The sequence below is a fragment of the Podarcis liolepis genome, assembly GCF_965112155.1.
Source record: "Podarcis liolepis genome assembly, chromosome: 5".
Taxonomy (NCBI): Eukaryota; Metazoa; Chordata; class Lepidosauria; order Squamata; family Lacertidae; genus Podarcis; species Podarcis liolepis.
The window spans coordinates 26,372,506-26,397,523 of NC_139556.1; the positions used below are offsets into that span (position 1 = coordinate 26,372,506).

At 42.0% G+C, this 25,018-nt stretch overlaps 2 protein-coding genes across 7 annotated transcripts in view; one reads left to right on the forward strand and one right to left on the reverse strand.

The window, feature by feature from the left end:
* The window catches only part of SHLD2 (shieldin complex subunit 2), a 30,902-nt gene extending 24,247 nt beyond the window's left edge, over nucleotides 1-6,655 (reverse strand). Inside the window, exons 1-3 of one of the 6 annotated variants that reach the window (XM_083502512.1) lie at nucleotides 6,468-6,655; nucleotides 4,838-4,884; nucleotides 3,274-3,349 (exon numbers count right to left, since the gene is read on the reverse strand). The gene's annotated coding sequence lies outside the window, so the exon portion shown is untranslated. Of the gene's footprint in view, nucleotides 1-3,273; nucleotides 3,350-4,571; nucleotides 4,885-6,347; nucleotides 6,423-6,467 lie in introns of those variants that run through there. The other 5 variants (XM_083502513.1, XM_083502510.1, XM_083502511.1 and 2 more) reach the window with 5 other exon arrangements.
* A 272-nt stretch (nucleotides 6,656-6,927) lies between these two features.
* GLUD1 (glutamate dehydrogenase 1) overlaps nucleotides 6,928-25,018 on the forward strand; it is a gene marked incomplete at its 5' end in the record, with an annotated part of 34,470 nt that continues 16,379 nt past the window's right edge. Inside the window, 5 exons of the mRNA XM_083502667.1 lie at nucleotides 6,928-7,375; nucleotides 20,182-20,262; nucleotides 21,352-21,407; nucleotides 22,018-22,081; nucleotides 24,464-24,558. Of these exons, the coding sequence (XP_083358793.1) occupies nucleotides 6,928-7,375; nucleotides 20,182-20,262; nucleotides 21,352-21,407; nucleotides 22,018-22,081; nucleotides 24,464-24,558 (744 nt within the window). The remainder of the gene's footprint in view (nucleotides 7,376-20,181; nucleotides 20,263-21,351; nucleotides 21,408-22,017; nucleotides 22,082-24,463; nucleotides 24,559-25,018) is intronic.

The window sequence follows — 25,018 nt, forward strand, 5'->3', positions numbered from 1 at the left end:
GAGAATCTGTTGGCACATAGTGGGGCCCTCATTGTATGAGAGACAAAGAGGAAGAGAGTGGGTTGCCATGAGTAAAATACAGTGGTACCTCGGGTTAAGAACTTAATTCGTTCTGGAGGTCCGTTCTGAACCTGAAACTGTTCTTAACCTGAGGTACCACTTTAGCTGTTGGGGCCTCCCACTGCCACTGCGTGATTTCTGTTCTCATCCTGAAGCAAAGTTCTTAACCCGAGTACTTTTTCTGGGTTAGCGGAGTCTGTAACCTGAAGCGTCTATAAACTGAAGTGTCTGTAACCCGAGGTACCACTGTATGGGTTGGGAACTATTGCTGATACCGTTGGTTGTTTAATCAGTTTAAATGTTTTGCTTGTTTTTACGTACATATTTGGTTAAACTTAAAATGCTACTTTTTGCTGCTGTAGTTTTGCTTGATTAACTTATGATAGCATTGTTTATTGGTCCCGTTTATAATATTTTGTAATTTTTCTATATTGTTTTTCACCATTTATTTTTATTACTTTGTTCCCCACAGTGGGACTGAAAACATACAACTAAGAGTGGGCTATAAATACTGTAAATAAAAAATATAAATAACTAAATAACCCACACACCATCAGCAAACCTAGTAATAAGAGAACTAAGCAGATGGATCTTCTACAGAGGCAGCATTACAGAAGAAAGAAAATGAATTCTAGGGGCTTATGGGGCTTAGCAGCTACTCACACAACAACCAGCTGAACCAATAAGCAAGTAAACAACTTGCTTCTTTATCTTGGTTAATAGAAAAGCCCTGTCTCAGCTGCAGTTATCAAGTGCAATATTGTGCTGGTAAATTGTGCTCCAAAATTATCAACTCCCAATTTTATTTTATTTTTTGCAGAGAATAGTCAGTAGTTTTAACTGGAATTCAGCAAGCATCACAAGTAATAGTGCCTTTTAATATTTGCTTGAAGATACCAAATGACTCTGCTTACACTCCAAAAATATATACTTCAATTACATTTTTATAGATATGTTCCAAAGGGCAGAACCAAAATCTAGTCAGTGCAGATTGTGTTAAGAAAAGCAGAAGCAGATCCCTGGTTTTCATTGATTGCTGCCATCTGAGGGCTGTTGACTGCCTGCATACCGTGTCCTTGAACTAGGGAGTCCTATTGCAGTGACATCAGCACATAGTTAAAGTTAACTATGATTGCCCTTCTAATAATGGCTTGTGGTGGGTTCACAAACTATGCTTAAAACAAACCATGGGGGGCAGGGGGCAATGTCCCTGTGCAAGCCATGTCCCATTGTGTCTGCAACAGGTTGAGATGGTAGAAAAAGAAGCAGTTTAGTTATTCAGTTTTGCTGTTATAGCAGCTCTCGCCTTTAAACCCCCTGTGATCCTTTAGGTGAAAAGATACATTTTACAAAGTTTTTCTTGCTTGGGATTTGCAAGATGACTCATGGTGGAAGATGTGGTTTACTCATGCTTCAGTCAAATTGGCTTCTCTCATAAACACAGACTTCATTTGAAGATGCTTCCTCTGCAGAATCCACATGCCTTTAAGAACTCCCCACTGAACTATGGAAAATCGCTCTTACAGTGGAGAATATATAACGGTCAAGAAAGATATAGTCAAGAAATAAAACCATAGTGAGAGAAGACTTTGTCAGAACCAGGCAATAGGAAGCTCCCTTTCATCTGGAAAATGTATGCAACACTCTTAAATCAACACATAACCAGAAAGTTGTACAGTGGTGCCTCGCAAAACGAAATTAATTCGTTCCGCAAGTTTTTTCTTCTTGCGAGTTTTTCGTCTTGCGATGCACGGTTTCCCATAGGAATGCATTGAAAATCAATTAATGCGTTCCTAGGGAAACCGACTTCAGACCAGGTCCGGGGACAGTCTGTCCCCCGACCTCTTCTGAAGGCTGGGGGTGGGGACAAGGGCTTTTCTTCCCACCCCCAGCATTTTAAAAAACCCCGGGACAGCGGAGGGCTTCTCCGCTGTCCGGGGCGATCTTAAAATGCTGGCGGGCGGCATTTTAAAATCACCCCGGGACAGCGGAGGACTTCTCCGCTGTCCGGGGCGATTTAAAAGCCCCTGGGAAGGCAGGCAGGGGGGACAAAGACTTTTGCCCCCCGCCAGCCTTCAGAAGAGGTCCTGGACCTCTTCTGAAGGCTGGCGGGGGCGAAAGTCTTTGCTCCCCCCCGCCTGCCTTCAAAAGCTGTCCGGCCACGGCTTCGCGGACCTCTCCGCAGGCAGCGCTGCCGCTGCTGGCGGAGAGTTGCCGGCATGCCGAAGCCCGCGCGCGCTGATCTCAGCGCGTCCAGGCTTCGCGGATCTATCCCCAAGCAGTGGGAACGCTCCCGCTGCTTGGGGAGAGTTGCCGGCATCCCGAAGCCTGCGCGCGCTGATCTCAGCGCGTCCAGGCTTCGCGGATCTATCCCCAAGCAGTGGGAACGTTCCCGCTGCTTGGGGAGAGTTGCCGGCATGCCGAAGCCTGCGCGCGCTGATCTCAGCGCGTCCAGGCTTCGCGGATCTCTCCACAAGCAGCGGGAACGTTCCCGCTGCTGGCGGAGAGTTGCCGGCATGCCGAAGCCTGCGCGCGCTGACATCAGCGCGCCCAGGCTTCGCGGATCTCTCCTGCCTTCAAAAGCCGTCCGGGATAGCGGGAAGCGCTTCCCTGCTATCCCGGACTGCTTTTAAAATGCTGGCGCTGGGGAGCAAAGCCTTTCGGCCCCCGCCAGCCTTCCTGGACCTCTTCTGAAGGCCGGAGGGGGGGAAAAGGCTTTGCTCCCCACCGCTAGCATTTAAAAGAGGTCCCCGGAGATTTCCCTATGGGCTTTCGTCTTGCGAAGCAAGCCCATAGGGAAATTCGTTTTGCGAAGCGCCTCCAAAACGGAAAACCCTTTCGTCTAGCGGGTTTTCCGTCTTGCGAGGCGTTCGTCTTGCGGGGTACCACTGTAATGCCAAAAACTCCAGTTAGCATAACACAAAAAGAAAAATGTGTGTACTCCAACAACTCAGTCCAAAACACTCTTGAAGACAAATACTAAAAGGGCAAAGCAGCTACTTGCTTATATAACTGGCTTGGCCATATTATGGTTTGCATCAACCTATAGCAAGTAACATTATTTCAAAGGGAATTATTATGCATTGCACAAAAATATGGCCATTCATGCATTAAAAAAAATAATCATTGTGCTTCTATTGTTGTATAGTGCCTGAATATTTTACATGAATTGGTGGAATGTAAATGTGGTTATAAAAGGAAAGTAAGATGTACCTTTTGTCACATAAGTTACTGACACATAGAACTGCACCCTAACATTTGTCAGTGGGAACTGTCAACATAATGTAACCTACATAACAAATGGAGAACAGCAAACAACAAACTATAAAAACTCCAGCCATTAAATCACCCTGAACTCATCATCCCACTCCTCTTTCTACATACCAAGAGACAACTATACTTACTTTTTGAAATACAAGGCAATAGTCTAAGGATGCTATAGCCAACGTGTTTTTATTCATATAGCCTCAAAAGTATTTCCCATTGCTAAAAAGGTTATTTGTTTTTCATAAAATTGGTTAGAATAATCTCCCTACAATCATAAACTAATTTAAATGCACACTGTTCTTTCCACTTCATATGTATTCCCAGCCCTGTAACCTTAGTTGATGTTGCAATACCCAGGCACCTGATAAAGAACTTTAAGGAAAAATATTTATGTAAAAGGCCATAGCAAGCAAGAAGCAGTAAGGGAGTACAGAGTACATGAAACCAGTTTATGCTGGCCAACAGATCATATAGGCAACACAAGTTTAATGCAAGGGCAGTGTTTCAAACTGCCAGGTACATGTTGAGATTGATATTATGAGCTAAAATATAGGCCTGTAAAAGTCAGGGCTAAAGTATTTTATAATGGTCTAATGTTTACATATTACCCAATTGACAGAACTTTATTATAAATATAGCAAGAAAAACTAGTGCAGTGCTGATGGAGTTAGATTTGGAGAACTAAATTTAAATTCCACGGGTCAATTCTCTGGTTATGGCCAAGTTATTATTTCTCAAACTCTGGGACATGTGTGTAAAATGTAGGTCTTTCAGAACCAGGGTTATATGGTCCTGGCGGCTGCTCCAGTCACCAGTTTAGATGCTGCATTCTGGATTAGTTATAGTTGCAGAGTCACCTTCAAAGATAGCCCCACGTATAGCATGTCACAGTAGTCCAAGTGGGAGATAACCTTACACACACAGGGCTGTGTGCATAGTACAGCCTGTCATTCATAGAATTGATGTAAATAAGGCATCATTCATATCTCCAATGTGGGCTACATTTTGCGGAACTGATATGGTGTCTCACACAGGAAACAATAATATTAAATTATATGGCAAACTCAAGAAATGTGGTTAATTCCAGTTACCCAGTGAACAAAAGCAGTCACACATTCCTGCTTTTCCCAGGAAATGTGCTACGAATGGATGAAACACTCCTGGCAGTTTTCTTGTTGACATCTCTTGTTGACATCTCTGAACAGGGCACTACTTCTGCAGTTCGCTGGTGGAAAGCAAATTACCTGATTGAAGAGGTACTTATTTCCCTTGGAACATTCCTTGTGCTGTTATTGTTTCAGTCTAACAGCAGGCTGGTAGGCTTCATCCTGTCCACTAGTAGGTGCCCCAGTCTGAAAACTGAAGCTCTTCCTATATTTGAACCACACATGAGACAGGAGGATTCCAGCTTGCTGTTTCACGGCTAGATCCCTTCCTTTCAAGTCTTGGCAAGCAAACTCTAGCTAAGTCAGCAGCTGGAACGTCCAGGAGGCTGGCGAAAATTACTTACTGTCATTGCCCTCCCCAGTATCTCTCTTTTTCTGCTGTTTGTCTTCTCTGGAAGAGAAACGAGAAAGCCAGCTGTAAATTATATAACCTAGTGAGACAATCTTTCTATACTGTATTTAAGCCAGGCTGCTAAGGCTCCTTGACAGACAAAAAGAGCAGCACCAGCAGCTGGAACTTTATTGTATATTCTTTCTTTTTGTTTTTTTCTATGCTTGCTGAATTATTGATTTCATTTTCTTTGAATTTATTCCGTAAACTGCTTTCTCCACTGACCTCAACCTCTGCGTTTTGTATTTAATAGTAAGTGGATTTTTCTTGTAAGCTGCTTTGGGCAAACTCAATGTAGAAAGGCAACATATAAATAATGTATTAATTTATTATCCATCAAAAGATCTATTGGTTCTAAGTGAGCATGCCAGTCAGTTGTTTACTTGTAAAAAATAATAATCTGCTACTCTCTTTGTGTGCACCATAAGCAAACAACACACCATAAGCAATCTGCCAAGGTATGGAGGAGGAAAAATAACCATTTATTAGACTAGAAGCAGCTCCAAGAGAACAAACACAGTCTTAAAGGTGCACTGTCACCAATTTTGGTCATTTGCACCACAGAAAAACAGTGATTCTTGGCTATTTTCCTAGGGGAAGAATTTTCCCAGAATTGTTCTAGGCCTTCTCAGTAGACATCTGAAGACAGCCCTGTTCTGATGTTTTAATGTATTTTTAATCTCCTGTTGGAAGCCGCTGGGGAAATGGGCAGGGTATAAGTAATGAATTATTATTATTATAGTCGAGTGCACACTGTGATATGCCCTCCCGTAGGATGTCAAAAAAATAAAGAACTCTGACTTTTAGAAGACATCTAAAGGCAGTCTTGTATAGGGAAGTTTTAAATGCTTGATGTTTTAAGTTAATAAGTTCCAGCAAAACTGAGTAAGAAGAACTCTGGATCAAAAAGTAAAGGGTCACTTGCAGGGGTTCTTTTGAGCAGGAACTCTGGGGAACGGAGTCCCTTTACTTATTTAAATTTTATTATTATTATTATTATTATTATTTGTCCGGGGGGCTGGAACGGATATACATGCACCCAATGCCCGAGCCAAAAATCCACCTGTATCCGTAATCAATAAAACTGTGGTCTTTTTAAATCCAGATCATGGTCTGTTTGAGTTGATTAATCACATCTTACATTACATAAACTTCCTGGCGAGTTTCTCCTTCTCTCCCCCCCCCCCCCGATAAAAAACAGGAAAGCAGCACTGGTCACTCATCGATGCGGTGTGCCAAGTGTGAGGCAAGACATTTCCAGGAGAGCCTGAGGGAAGCCACCGCCGAGCAGCGCAATACAGGGGAAGGCCTAAGCCCGGGAGGAGAGGAATGCAAGGCGGCCCTCGGTGCCTGTCAGAAGGACCGAGAGGCCAGCGAGGCCTTCCTTTATTTACTAAAGCGGGGAGCCTCACGGCAGCTACCCTCCCGCGCTCACCGGCTTCGCCCGGAAACAGCCGACTTACCTCCCCCGCCCCCGAACATACACCCCAACGGTTAAAATACAACCGCCGCTGCGCGCGCTTTGCTGAAAAGGAGGCGGGACAAACCGGAATCCCTCACCCAATCAAAAAGCTCTCTCTTACCTCAGACCCGCTTTCCCTCCGCCGCCGCACCGCGCAGGCGCGCTTCCAAAAAAAAGCGCCGCCCGAGAACACGGGCTCCTCCCACAGCCGCCGAAGGAGGTGGCGGTTAGTGGCATCGGTGCGCCTGCGCAATGGGAGGGGGTATTACCACGACCCCTTCCCTTCCCCACCCTTTGGGCCCGCCCCCTGTTTGCCTCCCGCGGAGGGGCCCATTTAAAGGCAGCGGCGGGGGCCCGCTTGCCCTTGTTGTCGAGCCATTGGGCAGCAGCTTCCCTCCTCCTCCTCCCTTTGCTCCTCCCACCCCTTTTCCCCCGCCCTGCCGCGTCGACGCCCTTCAGTTTCCCCCCCTCTCAGAGCGGCGAGCGCCAGCCCAGCGTCTCCCTTGCCCTTTTGCCGCCGCTGAGGTAAACCGCCGGCCGCCCCCTCTCAGCCCCACGAGCCCCTTTTCGCCGCCGCTACCATGTACCGCTGCCTCGGGGAGCTCCTGGCGCCCGTCCGCGCCGCGGGCTCGCCGGCACTGTCCGGCGCGGAGCCGTGCGCGGCTGCCCTGCTGGCGGGGAGCGGTCCGGGGAGGAGGAGGGCTACGACGACGAGTCGGGACGACGGCGGGCGCCGCCAATACAGCCAAGCGGTGTCGGCGTCGGAGGACGACCCCAACTTCTTCAAGATGGTGGAGGGCTTCTTCGACCGGGGCGCCGGCATCGTGGAGGACAAGCTGGTGGAAGGGCTGCGCACCCGCGAGAGCCCCGAGGAGAAGCGGCACCGCGTCCGCGGCATCCTGCGCATCATCAAGCCCTGCAACCACGTGCTCAGCGTCTCCTTCCCCATCAAGCGGGAAAACGGCGAGTGGGAGGTGGTCGAGGGCTACCGGGCGCAGCACAGCCAGCACCGCACCCCCTGCAAGGGAGGTGAGCCTCGCCTCCCCGAATACCCAGCCCCTCCTCCGCTTATTTCCGTGTGCGGCGTAATGTTTTCTCGAAACTTGGGTTCTTGTCGGACTACAACTCCCATCGTCCCTGACCACCGGGCCTGCTAGCTGTAGGGATGATGGGAGTTGTAGTCCGACCAGAGCCGAGAACCTAAGTTTGAGAAACGCCAGCAGTGTGTTGTAATACGGCCTGGGGGACCAGAGTTCGAATGAGCCACGAAGCTCACTGGGTGGCCTTGAACTTAGCTGCTTCTTTGGGGATCACGCCTAGCCGAGTAAAATTGTCATCCATAAACACGGTTTTTACAGCGAGTCCTACCTCACAGGGGTTTTGGGAGGAGAGGAACTGTGCACACAGCATTGAGCTCCTTGGAAGAAATGGTGGTGTGCTGTATAAATAATAAAAACCACCTCGCCAGGCTGCTTGGTTTTCTTCCTCCCAGTTGATTGATGCACCTCCCTCTCTGAATGGCTCTACCTGAGCCCCAATGAAAAAAGAAAAGAAAAAAAGGCCAGCTTAAAGCCTGTTCATTAAAACCAAAGAAAACAAGAGGGACGGGGGGAACCCTGAGTCACAATGAATGGGAAACAGCATAGTCCCAGCCAAGATAACTAGCACTGTATTCTGTGTCTCAGCCAAAATAACTGTGTATCCATTGTAGCTTGGAAAGTGCACAGTCTTCGAAGTGGCACATGACTCTTAGCTTTTTTTTTTTTTTTTTTGCAGCAGTGGACCACTGAAGGGGGTAGCCCAGAGCTGAGTTTTCCTCATCAGTAACTTTAGCAAAGTAAATCCCTTCCTACCATCTTACCCACCAATATAGTCTGGCGTTACCATTTGCATTGGCTGTGTGTACACCATGTACTTTGCTACTGAAGTAAACAGGTCTGCTGAGTGGGTTGGCGGTAATGTAGTCATTGCCCCCTTGAGAGCTTTCCCTTCTAATATGACTTTTGTGGTTTCAACAGCTGAAAAAAAGATGATAATTTTGTGCCTGTTTACTCAGGAGTAAGTCCCGTGTAACCCAAAAGAGCTTTGGAGTAGACGTGCATATAAGATGAAGCTCCTTGGATTAGGTCACTTGCACATATGTGCTCAGCACTTAATTTATCACAATCAATTATTGTACCTGGGATGACTCCATTAGAAAGTATAGTTGTTAACAGGAAGTATCATAGTACTGAATTTGTATGTAACCTACCTTCCTGTGGTGTATGTGATTGGGGATTCCACTTCTTATTAGCTTTGTAACAGTATCTTAACGTAGTTTGGGATGAGAGAGACTGACCCATGGTGAGGGGTGTGTGTGTTTTTGTGTCTCAGATTCTCTCATTCTAAATACGTGGTGTCGTCTTTGCATCTGCCAAGAAATGACTTGCATAGGTCATCATGAGCTGAAAGTGAAAGTGGGAGCAATCTCTTAACTGGTGAAGTCGGCACAGAACAAAGATGTGAAAAGCTCGCCTGCTAAATTTCTGCCAACCAGGCAGTTTCACACATGCAAAGAATAAAATACATGGCAACTAACTATTTTGTGTAGGCAAATGTGTGGCTAGCCTGGCTGCCATGTTGGCATCACTGGCATCATGAAGGGAATCTGCATCACAAGCAGAAGGTCCTAGGTTCAATCCCAGGCATTTCAAAATAGGGTTGGGAGAAACTTCTACCTGAAATCCTGGAGGGCCACTACCTCTATAAGGCAGCTTCCTATGTTCCTATTTTCCACAGTGCCTTGGATCTTGCACTGTTTGGGGGTATTGTGGAAGAGAAATGGCACCCACCACAAAAAAATAGTTAAGAATATTCAGAGAAACCTCTGCAGTGGGCTCTTTCTAAGCAATGAAGGGAGGAAATATCAAAAAATTCCCTTTAAAAAGCTGAGAAATTCAGCTTTGCTGTAATAGTACATACCAAGAGTAAGTACCTTCTCCGGTTTTGAAACTCTCATTGTTCTAGGCTCATTTTGCTACAATTTCATTATCCTGAGCAGTTTCTGAATTCTGGGCGCGGTACTACACCTAAGATTTCAGATTAAAAGTAGGAGGACCTTTTTCTGCCTCCCCACTTCCAACTACTCTCTGAAGACTGGAGAAGAGACCCTCTTAAGAATATTAGGGAGGTTGGCAGGAGAAGGATTAGACCAGGGGTCAGCGAGGTTTACCTCGCCTGAACAGGTACACTCCAGCCGAGATCCTCCATGGGCCAGATTGCGTGAGTGCCCATGATGTCCTGTGTCTGTGCAGATGTATTTTCCTGTGTGTGCGCAGACGCAATTTTCGGAATCTACACATGTGCAGATGCAATTTTTGGTGCAGCGGAAGCAAGTTCCTGCCCCGTGCTGCGCTGGTTTAGCGCTGCGTGCGGGAACTTGACGAGCAGGCGGCTCAGCTCAGGGGTGGCTTGTGGGCCAGTTAAACAACCCCCGTGAGCCACTTGTGGCCCACGGGCCTTAGGTTGCCAACACCTGGACTAGACTATGGGAAAAATTAACATAATATTTTAGCTGCCGTTCATCCATTTTCAGCTTTGTATTCTTGTTATAAAAAAAGCACACCTAGACATTCCGTTGTTGCGCCCATAACCTAGGTTTAAGGTGCCATTTAGCTCCTAGCTTTCATATCTCAGTTTCTAACACTGGTCTTCTCTCCTACACTTCTTACAGAAATTGTTTTCTAGTTTGCTAACTACGTAAAGTATAGAATTCCGTGTAGAATTCTTATGTGCTCTTCCATAATTGTTTCCATACCACCTATATAATTTAAGTAGGTAATTACTATTTAAAAATTGCTCTTTCAGGAGTAGTCATATGCTGTATAGTAGGCAGTCTCTCCTGCAGAAGAACTCGTCTATGATTTACATACTCCAGCACCATATCTATATTCATGACGTTGGGAGTAAATGTGCCTTGAGGGTATGTAAGATAGAAGTAATTGTTTGTGCCTTGGGAGGCAACACTTAATTTCTTTGGGAATGGAGGAGGAAATAATGTTTCCAAAGGCAAATTGTTGAGTAATCCTGTAGGGATTATTCAGTATTAGGTGCCTCACTCCACACATGAGAACATACGCTCATAGAAGACAGAGGAGTAGAGCTTTGGCATTTATCATTAAGTTAAATAAGTGCCTTTTAATTTTTTTGTCTGCTTGTGTGATCAGGGTAGAACTATAATGCAATCATATACATGTTTACTCAGAAGTAAGACTTTCAGCATGGCTTACTCTTGTGACATCTCATATGTTCCATGCAGATTAGCTGAGGAAGCCAAGGATCAGAAAGGGGACAATTTGCATCCTCCTGAGGAGGCTTTGTGGAGAGGTTTAAATGTGTCTGCCCAGTACTGAAACTACGTTTATAAAAAAAATAGATATTTGGGCTGCTGTAGCTAGAAAAACATAATTGGGGTGGGGGGCAGATTAGACCATAATGCATGTGGCAGTCAGTTGCCTAAGGGCAAATCCTGCAAAAACTTAAGAACTCTAAAAACATCCTTTCTATGGTATTCTGTGCTCCTGATGAGGTTACATTGGTACAAAGGTTGTTAAGGTGCATTTTGGCAATCAGAGAATTTAATCTCTTGTTCCGAAAGAAAATCATTTCAACATTTATCCTCATCTCAGCCCTATGACAACTGAACTTCCTCCAAATTCTTGCAGCAGCTCACCACAGACTTCTTTCCTGTTGAGTTTTATAAAAAGATCCTTTGTGGAGTAGAGGAACTTAGTGTACAAAGTTTCAAAGAAGCTGGTTATTTATTGGGATTGTCCTCCTTGAAGCTCCTGTGATTTTTGCTTAATCTTCAGTGGCTGTATCAGCCTCAGATGTAAGTACAAGAGCTGTTTGGTATGCCAAAATCATGCTCTAAGTTTGGTAACGCAGAACAGTATGTATGTTTATTCTTCATACAGTGGAGTTTACAAAAGAAATTGAAACATCCAGATAAATGCTCACTAAATCTGAATAACAAATGGAAAGGAAATCCTATAATACAGCCTATAAATACTAGCAGAACCATATCTAACTTAAAATCTTTTCCAAAATTGGTTAACATCACATGATTGTATGAATAATAGTGAGTAAAATAACTACACCTTTGGAAGGGAACTGATTTATTCTTTAGTGACCAGATATTATGGTGAAGATAACCTAAGAGATGCACAAAGCAATTGCTGTATTCTGCTTGCAGCTCCTATGTCTTGCTGACATAGTAGTTTTGCAATATTAACTTTTATCAGTGTTTTATTGAGTAGCACCTAGTTACCAATAGAGCATACAGTATTGCACAAGAAGCTCAGTTAGGTTGGATTGGCTTATGTATAAATGCAACTGAGATCCCCAAATCCCCATTCTACACTTTAGTGACCTGCTCCATACTCAAGTTTCCCCAGAGTTGGGAAGTCATAATTCCTATGATTTTCATGCATTAGTTCAACATTTTCTATGTAGGGAAAACAGTATGAGTGGTAGAAAGTCAGCTGAGAAGTAGTGATGTTGTATATATGTACCTTTGTAGTGACTGCTGGAGGTGGTAACCAAATTTATATCATCCCCTGGGTAAGTTTAACAGTCATGCCCCTAGCTCTTTCCCTTTCCCTCCAACTCTGTGTCTGCTTCATTTGTTATTTATTTGCAGTTATTAAAAACTTAGTAAGTTTAAATTTAAAAAGTATATGGAAGGAGTGGGATGGTGATCTATGTAGTGAGTATGACAAAAAGCACAGATCCAGTTGTAGTTTGTGCCACCCATACAGCTGCCTCTTGAGATGCGTAGCTTTCCTGAGTTAGTAAACTAAGCTCCAGGTGTCCATAATGTGCCCTAGAGTGGGAACTATCTAATACTTTTGATAGGCTTGCTATGAAAGCTTGTTGCTGCTGGTTGACTCCTTGAAAAATAAAAAAACTTGCATCCCAGAGGAGACCTCTTTTGTAATGGGATCCAGACAGTTCCTTTAGGGGCTTCCAAAGGTTTGTGTGCATTCAGGGAGATTTGGGACAGCTGTGAATATCTGACCCTTTCCCCACATCAGTACTACTTTTTAAGAAAAAATAATAGTGTGGGGTTTACTAGTAGAAAAACCCATGCCCAAATAAATCCTCACTCTGTTCAGCTAGGAATGGTGTTCACATCCTGCCTGGACACCTTACTGCAGAAGTCTGACCGTTATATCCTAGTACTTGGAAAAGCTAGAAGCAAAGCTTTTTATGACTTCACTGCTGTGTACTGACAGATGTTCATATACTGATTCTTGATACAGCATAGATAATTTAAGGAAGATTTACTTAGAAACACCAGTATTGGGGCCTACTTATGATTTTTAAAAATATATATGCTCGATCCTTTGGGGTAGATAGGATAAAGTAAAGGTTTGAGCTTCAAGTAGATCCTTGGATAATAAACAAAATTTGGCTTTGGCTGTTTGCTCTCAGCATAGCTGAAAGAAATCATTAATCTAGGACGGAACAACTACTAAGCTGAAAGATAAGACCTGCTGTTTACCAGGATCAGTGTTAAATACTCAGAAGATTAAAGTCAAAAGGTCAAAAGTGGTGGATTTTTTAAAGGTTTGCATACATTGAAATGTTAATCAGTCAAAGGATTTTGAATTATTTTTATTCTTCACTAAGGTTATGATGTCAGATGTTCGGTGAAATTTAGAGTGCTTCACTTGTTAATTTTTCTAAAAACAAAGGTTTTTTCAGCTACTTGAGGCCCTGTAATTGGAGATTCAAGGCCACTGAATTTGGAACATTCTGCATGCAAAGCATGTGATCTACCATAGAACTGTGGCTCTTTTAAGGAGCTCATACTGAGTATTTATGTAGTGCTTCTAGGGAAGCAGTTTTCAAGCTCTCTTTTGTTGTTGACAGCTTGGTAGTCTTGGTGGACCACTTTATAAACATTTTTCTTTCATACCAACATCATTACAACCAGTGCTGTAGTATGAAAATTACAGTGCGGGACTTGGACCAAGCTGCTGAGAAGGTCCCCTTCTGGTAATTATTATTATTATATTTTTTTTGGCAGAAAGTAGTAAACTGCATCAAAGGAAAATCATAAGCTCTAGGGGAGGGGTAAGCAACCTAAGGTCCGTGGGCTGGATGCGGCCCAATTGCCTTCTTAGTCTGGCCCGCGGACAGTTCGGGAATCAGCGTGTTTTTACATGAGTAGAATGTGTGCTTTTATTTAAAATGCATCTCTGGGTTATTTGTGAGGCATAGGAATTCATTCATATTTTTTTTCTTTTCCAAAATATAGTCTGGCCCACCACATGATCTTAGAGATGGTGCACTGGTCCATGGCTGAAAAAGGTTGCTGACCCCTGCTCTAGGGGCTATAGTGCCTTGTTTGCTTATTGGATAAATTTGTCCCTAGTCTAAAAGCACTTACCCCCATCTGGGGGGGGGGGAGGAGGGAATCGTTGTACAGAAGCAGCCTTTCCATCATTCACCAGAATCATGCTCACACACGGATGATTCATAGACCACAATTTGAGAACCTTCTATGGTGATCAGAGTACTTTAACACATTATCTTAATATTCTAAACAACTCTGTAAGGTAGATAGCATTGCCATATCAGAGCTGGCATACTGAGATATAGTAATGCACCTAGTGATTTTGTGGTTTGAAGCAACATGGTGTTCTGACCCCCCCCCCAAACTCTCACGTATGCACACCCTGCTCTACTATACTTGTGGTGGGAAGCAGATAGAAACTGCTGGGTTCTTTTTTAATGCATGGTACTGCTTACCTGTAGGATAAGGGAATTGCAAATGCTCTATATAAGTGACTAATAAAAGAAATCCTGTTTGATGTAACACATGGCACATAATGTAATTCATTAATACAAATAATATAATTTATATAAAAAGTCATCATTTATATAAAGAAATGCAAAAATTTCCCAAGATCTCACTTTGCCTGTTTGACTGCGTGCTTCGAGGCGGTGCTTAACGGGAAACTACAGCTGTTCTTGTTAATCATATAGACAGCTGCCTAGAGAACTAAATGTATCCACTACAGGAAGTAGGAGTTAGCAATGTGCAACAAACCTCTGACTCTGTCTGTACTTCTCATAGCAAAAGCTTGTTAGACCAACAGATTCTGGGCCTGAAAGTAAACTCTTGATCCTATAGTGATGAACAAATCTGTGCTGATTCTTTTGTCAGCAAGAGTAGATGATTGACTTCGGATCCTGTTCAAACAGGGGATCTTAAATCCTGTCAGCCTTGCATATTGGTATGTAATATATTTAAAGTCGTAGCAGTTTTAACCAAAACTAGATTAATAACTGCAAGTGTCTCTGTTGGATCACAACATAAAAATTAAACTACCTATGGTTACTTGTTTCTAACTTCATAATTTTATATCACTTGCTACCTTTTGAATTACTGCTGATATTTAAATCTCAAATGCTGTTTGTTTACTCAGTGAACCATATATTCTTTCTAGTGTGCATAAAACAAAACAAATTTGGAAATACTGGTATAAAGGTAGTTTGTCCTCCCATGAATCTGCTCAACAATTAAATCCTATAGATTTCTAGTATGGACCCTAGCATTCTGAACCTTTTGCCTTCTCATCCATTCTTAAATTGAGTTTGGCCCCAATAAAATGATGCCCGTGTATGTTGGCAGTCATGTACTCTTCAGATTGTACTATACAGTTTCTAAAATATGTATATAATAGGGAAACAGACAATTTCAGATTGGCAGACTCCAGTGTGATTCTTTAATTCATTGATGACACGACTTGTCCTTATGTGCTGTGGGGTATTTGCCTACCTGTTGCCTAATAAGATGTTGGCTGTCCCTTCCCTAAGGCTGTGTAGAGGCTGCTGCAATGGGCAATAGTGATCTGACACTCGTTAGCTTCATAGGATTAGTTTCGTATGGTTATGAGTGGTAGTAGTACTTACGGAACATGTCATAAATCAGTGATAGAGTACATGGGACTTTTTGTATGAAAAAAACAAGTTCAAGAAAGATTTACCTTTGAGACCTTGAAGAGCTGTTGCCAGTCAAGAGTAGATAGTGCTGTGCTAGATGGTGCATTAGTCTGACTTTGTATGGTGGCAACTTCATTTGCTCATGTCATAAACATAAACAGAAGGGCCCTGCTGGATCAGGTTGAAAGCCCAACTAGTCCAACATCTAGTTCTCACTAGCCAGATGCCTATGGAAATCCCACAAGCAGAAACAAATTGGCCAACTTGTTTTGTCCTTTGTTCATACTAATAAGGTTCTTATTGTCAACACAACCATCTTCACTTTTCCTTTCAATTAAGATTTTATTACTAAAAAATACCTAACGTGTATATATCTAGTAATGTCTAAATAGTATTAAATCCAGATCACTCAAGTGTGCTAACCTAGTTTGTGTGTGTTGATATGGAGACAGCCAGAGGGGGAAAATATGTGAAATACGTATTTTAAAACTCTATAGTTTATTCTTCCTTTCATAAGCAGAAGTTACAGGATTGCTCTCAAGTTTGCTGATGATTCCAGAGTAACTTTCACTACTGTTCCATTGCAAAGGAGGTGAATCAGTTGTTAATAAAATCACAATGTCTTTCTAAGTTAGCTTGCATTTTTGGGTGTGCCAGGGAAGGAAAATCCCTAAACAAGTAAGATTCTTTGCTGGTTCAAGTGGAAAGTATTTTGCATAGCTATGAGTCATTTAAGTCTTTTACAGAAAAGCATCTTGTCTCCTCGCCTTAGAGTTTTAGGAGTTATAACAGTATTGTGCACAACCAAATAAGAAATGTTAACTTTGCTGTGTAACTTCCATGTTAGGGGCCTTGCCCCTGCCCTTCAGCACTTTTCCAATGGAGCGCTTTGTTTAGCTTCATAAAACAGTGGGTAGTTTTCATAGCTTACTTGATTAAAAACAAAGTATCAGTGAGCTATCAGTAACAAGATCCTCCTGCCATTTAGTTTATTTCTTTTTAGTCTTCTGGTGTTCCGTCAAACAGATAATGCCAAGATACAACATTTTAACCTTTTTGGTATGCTGATGCAACAGATTGGGCTGTTTAAAATTACATGACATGTTGATAAACTTAGATGCATTGCCAAATGCACACAATATAGTTATTTCCCTTCTTTGCTGATCGGGAACAAAGATACCTTCACCAGTGATTTGAGAGGTTATTTGAACCACTGTCTCCCCTAGTCCCAGCTTGACTTACAGGTGATAATTTTGCAGATATTTTGATATCTGATTGCAGAGCTAAGCTGCTCATTGGAGCACATGTTCTTTGTGACCCATCATGGTCTCTTGTCCAAACTAGTGTGCTGTTTTCTGTAGTATTTCAAATGGGAGTTGAGAAAAGCCATAGAAAGCTTCTAGCAGTTGGTACCGCTACAATCTATGGGGGTGGCGGTTTGCTGCGGAATCTTATTCAGTAGCTGAGTTGAATGGATCAGTGATGATGATAATTTATACAGTGGTGCCTCGCAAGACGAAAAGAATCCTTTCTGTGATTCTCTTCGTCTAGCGGTTTTTTCGTCTTGCGAAGCAAGCCCATTGACGGATTAGCGGCTTTTAGCAGCTTTTAGCAGCTTATCTGCTGATCGGATCAGCTGATAAGCGGCTTAGCGGCTTAGAAAAAGGGGGGAGGGGAAAAAACCCGCAGGGACTCGCAAGGCATTGTCGTCTTGCGAAGCAAGCCCATAGGAAATTCATTTTGCGAAGCACCTCCAAAACGGAAAACTCTTCCGTCTATCGAGTTTTCCGTCTTGCGAGGCATTCGTCTTGCGGGGCACCACTGTATACCACTCTGTGCCCACAGGTCTCAGGGTGATTCACAAAATAAAATTGCAATATAAAAACGTAGACTACATAATCCAAATAAAAACAGAAACAGCCAAATAACGCCCCCCCCATCTTTTTTAAGGGCATTGGATGACAATCAACCAAAGTCCTGGTTAAAGAGGAATGTTTTTGCCTGGCACCTAAAAGTGTATAATGTAGGCACCAAGCAAACCTCCTTGGGGAGAGCATTCCACTGCAAAGTCCTGTTCTCATGTTGCCACCCTCTGCACCTCTCGAGGAGGCACACGAAGAAGGGCTTCAGAAGATTATCTTAGGGTCCGGGTAGGTTCATATGGAAAGAGGTGATCCTTGAGGTATTGCAGTCACGAGCAACTAGCTTCCTTGCACAGAATACCTGAAGCAGTTTTTAGGCCCTTTTAAGTACAGTCTATACTTGCTGATATTTATACATCTACAGCACTTTAAACATTAAAATATATGTGGCTACTTAACTCCTGCATCCCACCATTTCATTAATGTATTATTTATTGTCCATTTCCCTTTTTGCTATATGGACTGCAGCTGCATCATATTCAATAATATTTTATTCGTTTTACTTACGAGATGGAATTGACTGCACAGAAGCTGCTTGCACTCTGGACTAGTCAACTTCACCACTCCACTGACTTGGGAATATGACTACATTTGCTAAAAATGGTCTTTACCTTCATCATTACATCTGTAACCTACTATTGCTGAATTAGCTCCAGTTCCATAGTAGGGTGTAATAAAAGTAGCTGCCAGACAGACATTACATACAGTCTTACTCTATTGAAGATTAGTTGTGTTCTGTATTCTGTAGTGCACCTAATTGCAGATGGTCCAAAGCTGAATGGATTTTGCCTCAAACTCCTTCATTTATTAAGGTTTGGTCATTTAAAATAAACGAGATAGTTCATGTAAGTATACTTACATCTGATGCTAGCACCAAGCAGCTGGAAATATTCCAGCCTTTAGTTGTGATTCAGGAGAGCTACATATGCAAGGGGCTTGCACTAGTTCAGCAGGTTTAGAAAAGCATAAAAGCTTTTTATGTGGGGGTGGGGGATGAATGCTCTACCTCTTGGAACACTGTCTTTTGAGCTCACATACTACTCTCATAGTTCTTTGGGTCCTAGTCTTTGGTTCCAGTCAAACTGGAAAGAATAAGTTGACTGAAAACTAAGGCTGAAACTTTATCACTATGCTCAAATTAATATGTATATCCTTATCTAGAGTGCCCAGGTATTGAGTGATTCTAGTGCATATACAGTGTAGTTTGGGTTCTCAAGTATTGAATTGCTGCTTATGCTTTCTAATGGTATTGGTGGCATTTTCAGTACAAAGCAGTACAGTATCTCACTTTAAAAAAAAAAAGCTGCCTTGTGGCTCCAACGTGGTAAATTTCTAACTGCTGGAATGAACTTGTCGTGACAGTTACTGAACTTGCTGCCTTGCTCAGGGGATTGGGCAACCCTAAGCGTGCTAGCAGACAGCAGGCATGCCTCCGATTAATGTGCTTCCGAAAGACTGGAATGATGAAATGTTGACTCCAGCTAGAACAAACACTGCAATACTGTATGCCCTTGTACATTCCAGGCATGTTACCATTAAAAAGTGGTTCATCTCTTTCCTCCATATGCAGTTACTAGCTTGGCTTCAGAAATGAAGGCGAATGTAAACTGAAACATTTCTGCTCCAGCAAATGCTACCAGAGTTGTCAAGGGAATACCCATATTCAGAATGCAGCAGCTATGCAGAACAGTGTGGATGGCTCTTGTTTCATTGTACTGTCTCAACTCTCAATGGTCCTGCACTTATATTTTCTTAATGGCAACAACATCACAACTTATGGTTCAAGTAGTTCCTTGAGAAAGGCAGCATGTCCTGTCTTAACACTAATTTTTCATGTATTATAGTTAAACAATTAGTTTACTTTCTAGATGCAGAATTGAAAGAGGAATCATTTGAGCTGATTTTGTGTTTCTTAAATACAAATGGAGTTTCTAGAAGCCACTTTTGTACAGAATTGAAACCTCATTTAGCTGTCCTTTCTTTGTAGGCTTTTTCTAGATAGATAGATAGATAGATAGATAGATAGATAGATAGATATTGGCTAAAGTGACACCTTCCAATTGTTTGTTTCTCCCAGAGCAAGTGTATATCAAGAGGAAGTAATTCATAGGTCATTGCTCAGCCCCTTTCACAAAAGGCAAAGGATAATAAATTTTGTTTACATTTTAGATTTTATTAAGTCACTGTAATATCAAAATGAAGGGGGAGAATTCTTTTTCTTTAAATTAGAAATTATTCATATTGTGGCTTCAGGTATTCCAAGCAAACAAAACTATCCTCTTGAGCAACAGCTTCCTGCATAAGGTAGTAATTTTCAAACCACACACTAACAACCAAATGTGAAGACAGCATTTTGCTCCAGTGCATAAGAGCTAGAATTGGAGTATACCAGTTCTTTGCCTCTAACACTGCAAAACAATGTCAGAATTGCAGGGGTGTTAACCAATAATAATAATTTTGTTGCTTACTTGCTGCCCATCTGACTGGGTTGCTCAGCCATTCTGGGCAGCATCTAGCAAAATACTAAAAACAGTCAAACATTAAAAACTTCCTTAGAGTGGGTATGCATTCTAGCACAAACATTCAGGACAGATTGTGTCAGTAAGCTTCTTGGCATATTTATTAATTGCTTCTAATCAAGGAAGGGTATTCAGTTTTAGTCCTTGAATACACACGCAGCTTTATTGTGGTCCATAGACCCAAAGTACGCAGTATTTTAGTTCTTGGATACCTTTGCTGCATACAAATTTGGGATGTTTTTTGTCTGACTCCAGAGAACTGAAAAATTGCTTGTGTGGGACTTTTTCACAGTGATTCTTTTGCAATGCTTCTTGTGCAAATGGCACTTAATTCTTAGCCTTTGAGGCTTGTTTCTACTTGACTATGAAAACTTAAGTTGGCTTATTGTTTTCCCTACAGGTATTCGGTACAGTACAGAAGTGAGTGTCGATGAAGTGAAAGCTTTGGCTTCTCTAATGACATACAAATGTGCCGTAGTGGGTAAGTGATGTTTGTAAAGGTCCATGTACGTTCAGTCATTGCCAATGCTATTTAAGAATCTTGAGGCCATGTCAAACTTAAATCTCAAGCATTACATTAGAATATGAGATGGGCTACTTACGTATTTATTATATATAAAATATTTAATTCCAACTGTTCTTCATTTGATGTTTTCAGTGAAGCAGTTATCTGCTTAAAATGAGAAGAAATTTAGGTTTAGAATTGAATTAGCATAGCTAGCCTTTATTTAAGCACTTGCCTGTTAGCCATGGGCAACAAAGAGTTGCATGCAGCTAGGGAAATTGGCTTGTGGAGAGAAGATGGATCACTTCAACCCTCTTCTGTGCCCAGCATGGAAACCATGCTGACTGCCAGAGAAGAAAAGCTACCTTCACACCCAACCTAGAAATATATCTGCTGCAGGAATGACAGAACTCATCCCTTCTCTACCATATCCCAGCAGTCTAGTAAACATTCTTTGCCAGTTAGTAACTTTTGTGAACTTTCTAACAGGGCTAAATTAGTGGGATGTGTTGGCAGCAGAGAGGGTTTATATGGGGAATAACCATATTTACTGATTAACAGGATTTGGGAGCACACCAAATCAACCTACAATTTATATGGTGTTAAAGCTGCCTGTTAAGCCCCACTAATTCATAAGTCAGACTTAATTCATTGTTTTAAAACACACACATAGGCCAGTTTAGGTGTTCCCTTCTTAAAGAGGGATTAGGATTATACCTCAGGGTCCTATAGTCTTTCCCCTGCTTTCTTTCCCATCTTCGAAATGTGTGGGAATTTGGGCTCAGCAAAATTCTTCAGTTTCTATGATTTATCTCCATATATTAGTGATTCAGTGCCAGTTAACAATCTGCATTGCTTTTAAAGGCTTTTTATGTTGCTGTACGCCACCCTGGCATTTTGCAAGAGGGGAGGGTATATATATTATTTTGTTAATCAATAAAAATAGAAAATGCCAAATACTCATCACCAGTAGTGGCAGGTTCTGTTTTCCCCATCATTTACCCCTACTCTTATTTTGCAAGTTTTGTATTCTTGTTTAACTTAAGCACAAACATTTGTTTTCAGACGTGCCGTTTGGTGGTGCAAAGGCTGGTGTAAAGATCAATCCTAGAAATTATACAGTAAGTTCCAATCTGACAGAAATCTTTTAACCAGCATGCTTAGGTTGGGTAAGTTTGAGAAATAACTCTGCTATAGTAGGGGTGGAAATCTTGTATTCTGTAGCATGTTGAGGAATGAAACATAGGCAATGTATTCGCAATTTAAGGTTTTAAAACAAGGTGTTTCAGAATCTCCTGTGTAAAAGGTTACATTGCTTAAATTTATTTACAGGGGTCCACAGATTTTGGCTGAACTTGTTAGCCAACCAAACATTTAAATTCACCAAGACACTGCTCTCTCCCCCCCCCCCCGAAGAGCTGGATGTTTTCACTGTTCCTCAAATTCATTGCAAGGTTGGGGTCAATCCCATGTCTCCTTCCTGCTGTTCCAAGTTTAGATCCAGAGATTGGATTAAGAGGTTACTCCTGTAGTTGCACTGCATTTACAAGGTGCTTGGAATGTTTCAAGCACAATGTAACTGGGGGGAGCAGAATTGTTGTAGTATGACTAAGAGCACATAAGCAATGGAAACACAAGTATTGTTGAATGTTTTTCTTGATAAAATCTTTAACATATGACATTAATGGTTGATGTCTTGCGACCTGGACCTTAACTGCTTTTTTGTTATAGGATAATGAATTGGAAAAAATCACAAGACGGTTTACCATAGAACTTGCAAAGAAGGGCTTTATTGGTACGTTATGCAGCAACTGCTGTAACAATTGCTATGAGAAAGATGGCTCAGCAGCATTTTCTGCCTTTATCTCTCCAGAAAGGTTTTAGTAGTTGCTTAGCATGCTTTGAGTAACTCATGCACCACAGTGTAACTGTTGCATTTATCACCTCTCGGTACAATCAGAAATGCCAAAGTGCTTTGTATCTTTCCTCCAACAAATCTATCAAGTTAGACTGTGTCTGGGCTGCACCACTTCTGATTGCAGATTCTTGTGACTGAATGCCGAGAAGAGTTTTAGCTTCTCTTTGACCTGCTGGTTCCCAAAGCGCAAAGAGTTATTGTTTATGGAGGTGTACCCAGTCATGCCAATTCCCCCATATTGTTTGAAGTGGTACAGCCCAGACACAGGGTTACTTCCCCAGTGAGAATTGAGTGATTTGCCAGATAACACCTTCCATCCAGTCACTGAGTAGAGCTCTCATATTTATAATACAGTGGAGTTTTATTTAGTAACCTGTCCAATATTGGGGCTCTCCTTTATCATGTGGGATGGAGGAAAGGGCATGCTGAAAAAAGGGAGGATGGGAATCTTTCGTTCCATTAACTTACTTTCAGATTTAAACCATTATCTGTTCCTTTTGAAACTCCCCTTACCTCTTTTTTCTCTTAAGTTACTTGGTCTTTACTTAAAACAGGGATTGCCAATATCTGAATCCAAGAGGTTGACTTTATACGTTAGCCCAAGATCCATAGTATATTGCACTGACATATACACATCTTCTGACCCACTCATAGGCGGTCAGACTGTACCATAAGAGCAACATAACTTTTCTAGTAAGGGCTTTGCCGTGTGATATTTGGGTAAAAATTTACCAAACCTTGATTAAATTTTAGTGGTGCCAGTTGCAAAACTGCTTTATGGCTCAGATCTAGTTACTGTTGGTCATCTCTACTTGAAAAGAAAGATGTTGGCATACTCCAGAGTATTTAGTTGCTTTTGTATATTTTTCAAATATGCCAAGACCTTGTTGATGTGGTTGTGGCCAGGGTTGCACATGTTTGCATGTATATGTAGCATAGACTTGTTCAGCAGCTGTCACTTATTTTTGCTTTCTTTCCTAATAATTCTGAACACTGTATTTACTTTGTGCAGAGTTAATGCTTTCATTCTATGGCCCCAGAATTGCACCTGAGTAGCTAACAGCTGTGCAAACGTAGCAAAATAGCTCTTCTTAACCTGGTCAGTTTGCAATTCAGAGCAATTTTGTTACTGTTAGCTTTTTCATGCTGGTCGAAGTTGTGCCAGTTTTAAAGGAAGTTGAGGAAGGAAATTGAAGCTCCACCTTGTAGCAACCAAAAAACAAGGCTTTGTCATAGCTTTCCAAAATAACCCGATGGTTTCAGAAATGACTATCTTATACTGTGTTTTCCAGCCTTTACTAATGTCAATTATAAGTTTCACTAGTGTGTGAATTGTTCTGTTTCCATTTTTTTGATGTGAATTCCCCTCCATAAAATTTTGAATGGCTTCTCATAACCAGACATAACTCTGTAAAAAGGGGCTTGTCCCTACATGAGAAATACTGCAAAGAACTGAACTGCTTCTGGTCTAACAGGAAAATACTTCTGGAAATGAATTATTGTTATCTTTGCCTTGTTTTCCTGCTTAAAGATATTTCTTCAAAAAAACACTGTACAGTGGTACCTTGGGATGCGAATGGGATCCGTTCCTGAGCCCCGTTTGCATCCCGAATGGAACGCAAGACGCGACAGCACGTCTGCGCCAGTCGCATTTCTCTGCTTCTGCGCATGCGCGAGCGGCGAAACCTGGAAGTAACATGCTCTGTTACTTCTGGGTTGCCGTGGAGCGCAACTCGAACGCGCTCAACCCGAAGCACATTCAATTTGAGGTATGACTGTACAGGGATTCTAGGCTGCCAGTAATCCTAAATGTACTTTCACGCCAAAACCATGAAGAAAATTAAAGGAAAGCATTAAATACCTTTTCCCAGAGTAAACCGGGTAACACAAACTTGGTCCTGAGTCATATTAACGTGAGACACAAACATCTCAGTAATATGGAGCATGTGAAAAGCCGGGAATGGTTCCACTTAACCTCACATGTGGCTCTAGTATACAGTGCTGCTGCATTGGTGTATAGATGATTATAATTAATCATCTGATCCAGAAGTCTTCCAAGCAGCCTCCAAAATGTGGGTGCATCATAAGAAATATTGATTCATTGTTTATAAAGCACAAACCAGTACTGTACTGTACTGTATTGTAGTTCACAAAACGGTGTAAGAGTTGCTATGATACTGATCACTTAAGGTTGGCTGTAAATTGATACAATTGAGACTGGTGTTTGAATTGTGTTGATGGTTTTAATCTTGCCTGCAGGGCCTGGTGTTGATGTGCCTGCTCCTGACATGAGCACAGGTGAGAGGGAGATGTCCTGGATTGCAGACACCTATGCCAATACCATAGGACACTATGTAAGTTCTGAGAGAAGGCACACGCTTTAATCTAGGTAGAATTAGTCAACCCATTTTGCCAGTTGTGCAACATTTACCATTTCTATAATCTTAAGCACTATGACTAACAGATATGTGATACTTCGCATGTGCAATACAATGCAGAAGGCTTGTATCACTTTTTAACAAGCCGGCACCACAGTCACTTGTATTGCTACTTGAGTCTTATTCCTGATAGAATTTTGGCGTTAATTTTGAATGTACAAAACTAGTAAAAGCTGTTATAGCAGTTGCTTGATGCTTTTATATATTGCAGAGTAAAACAATTGTAATTGTCTCTGTTTCAGTACATCTTTGGGCTGTTTAATTCTAAATTGGTGGTGTTTAAAAAATTTGGGTAGCTTCACACATTGATGAAGTTAGTGTGGCTACATTCTATGAACCATGTTCCCATAATATACATCCATACTTGAGTTTTTCT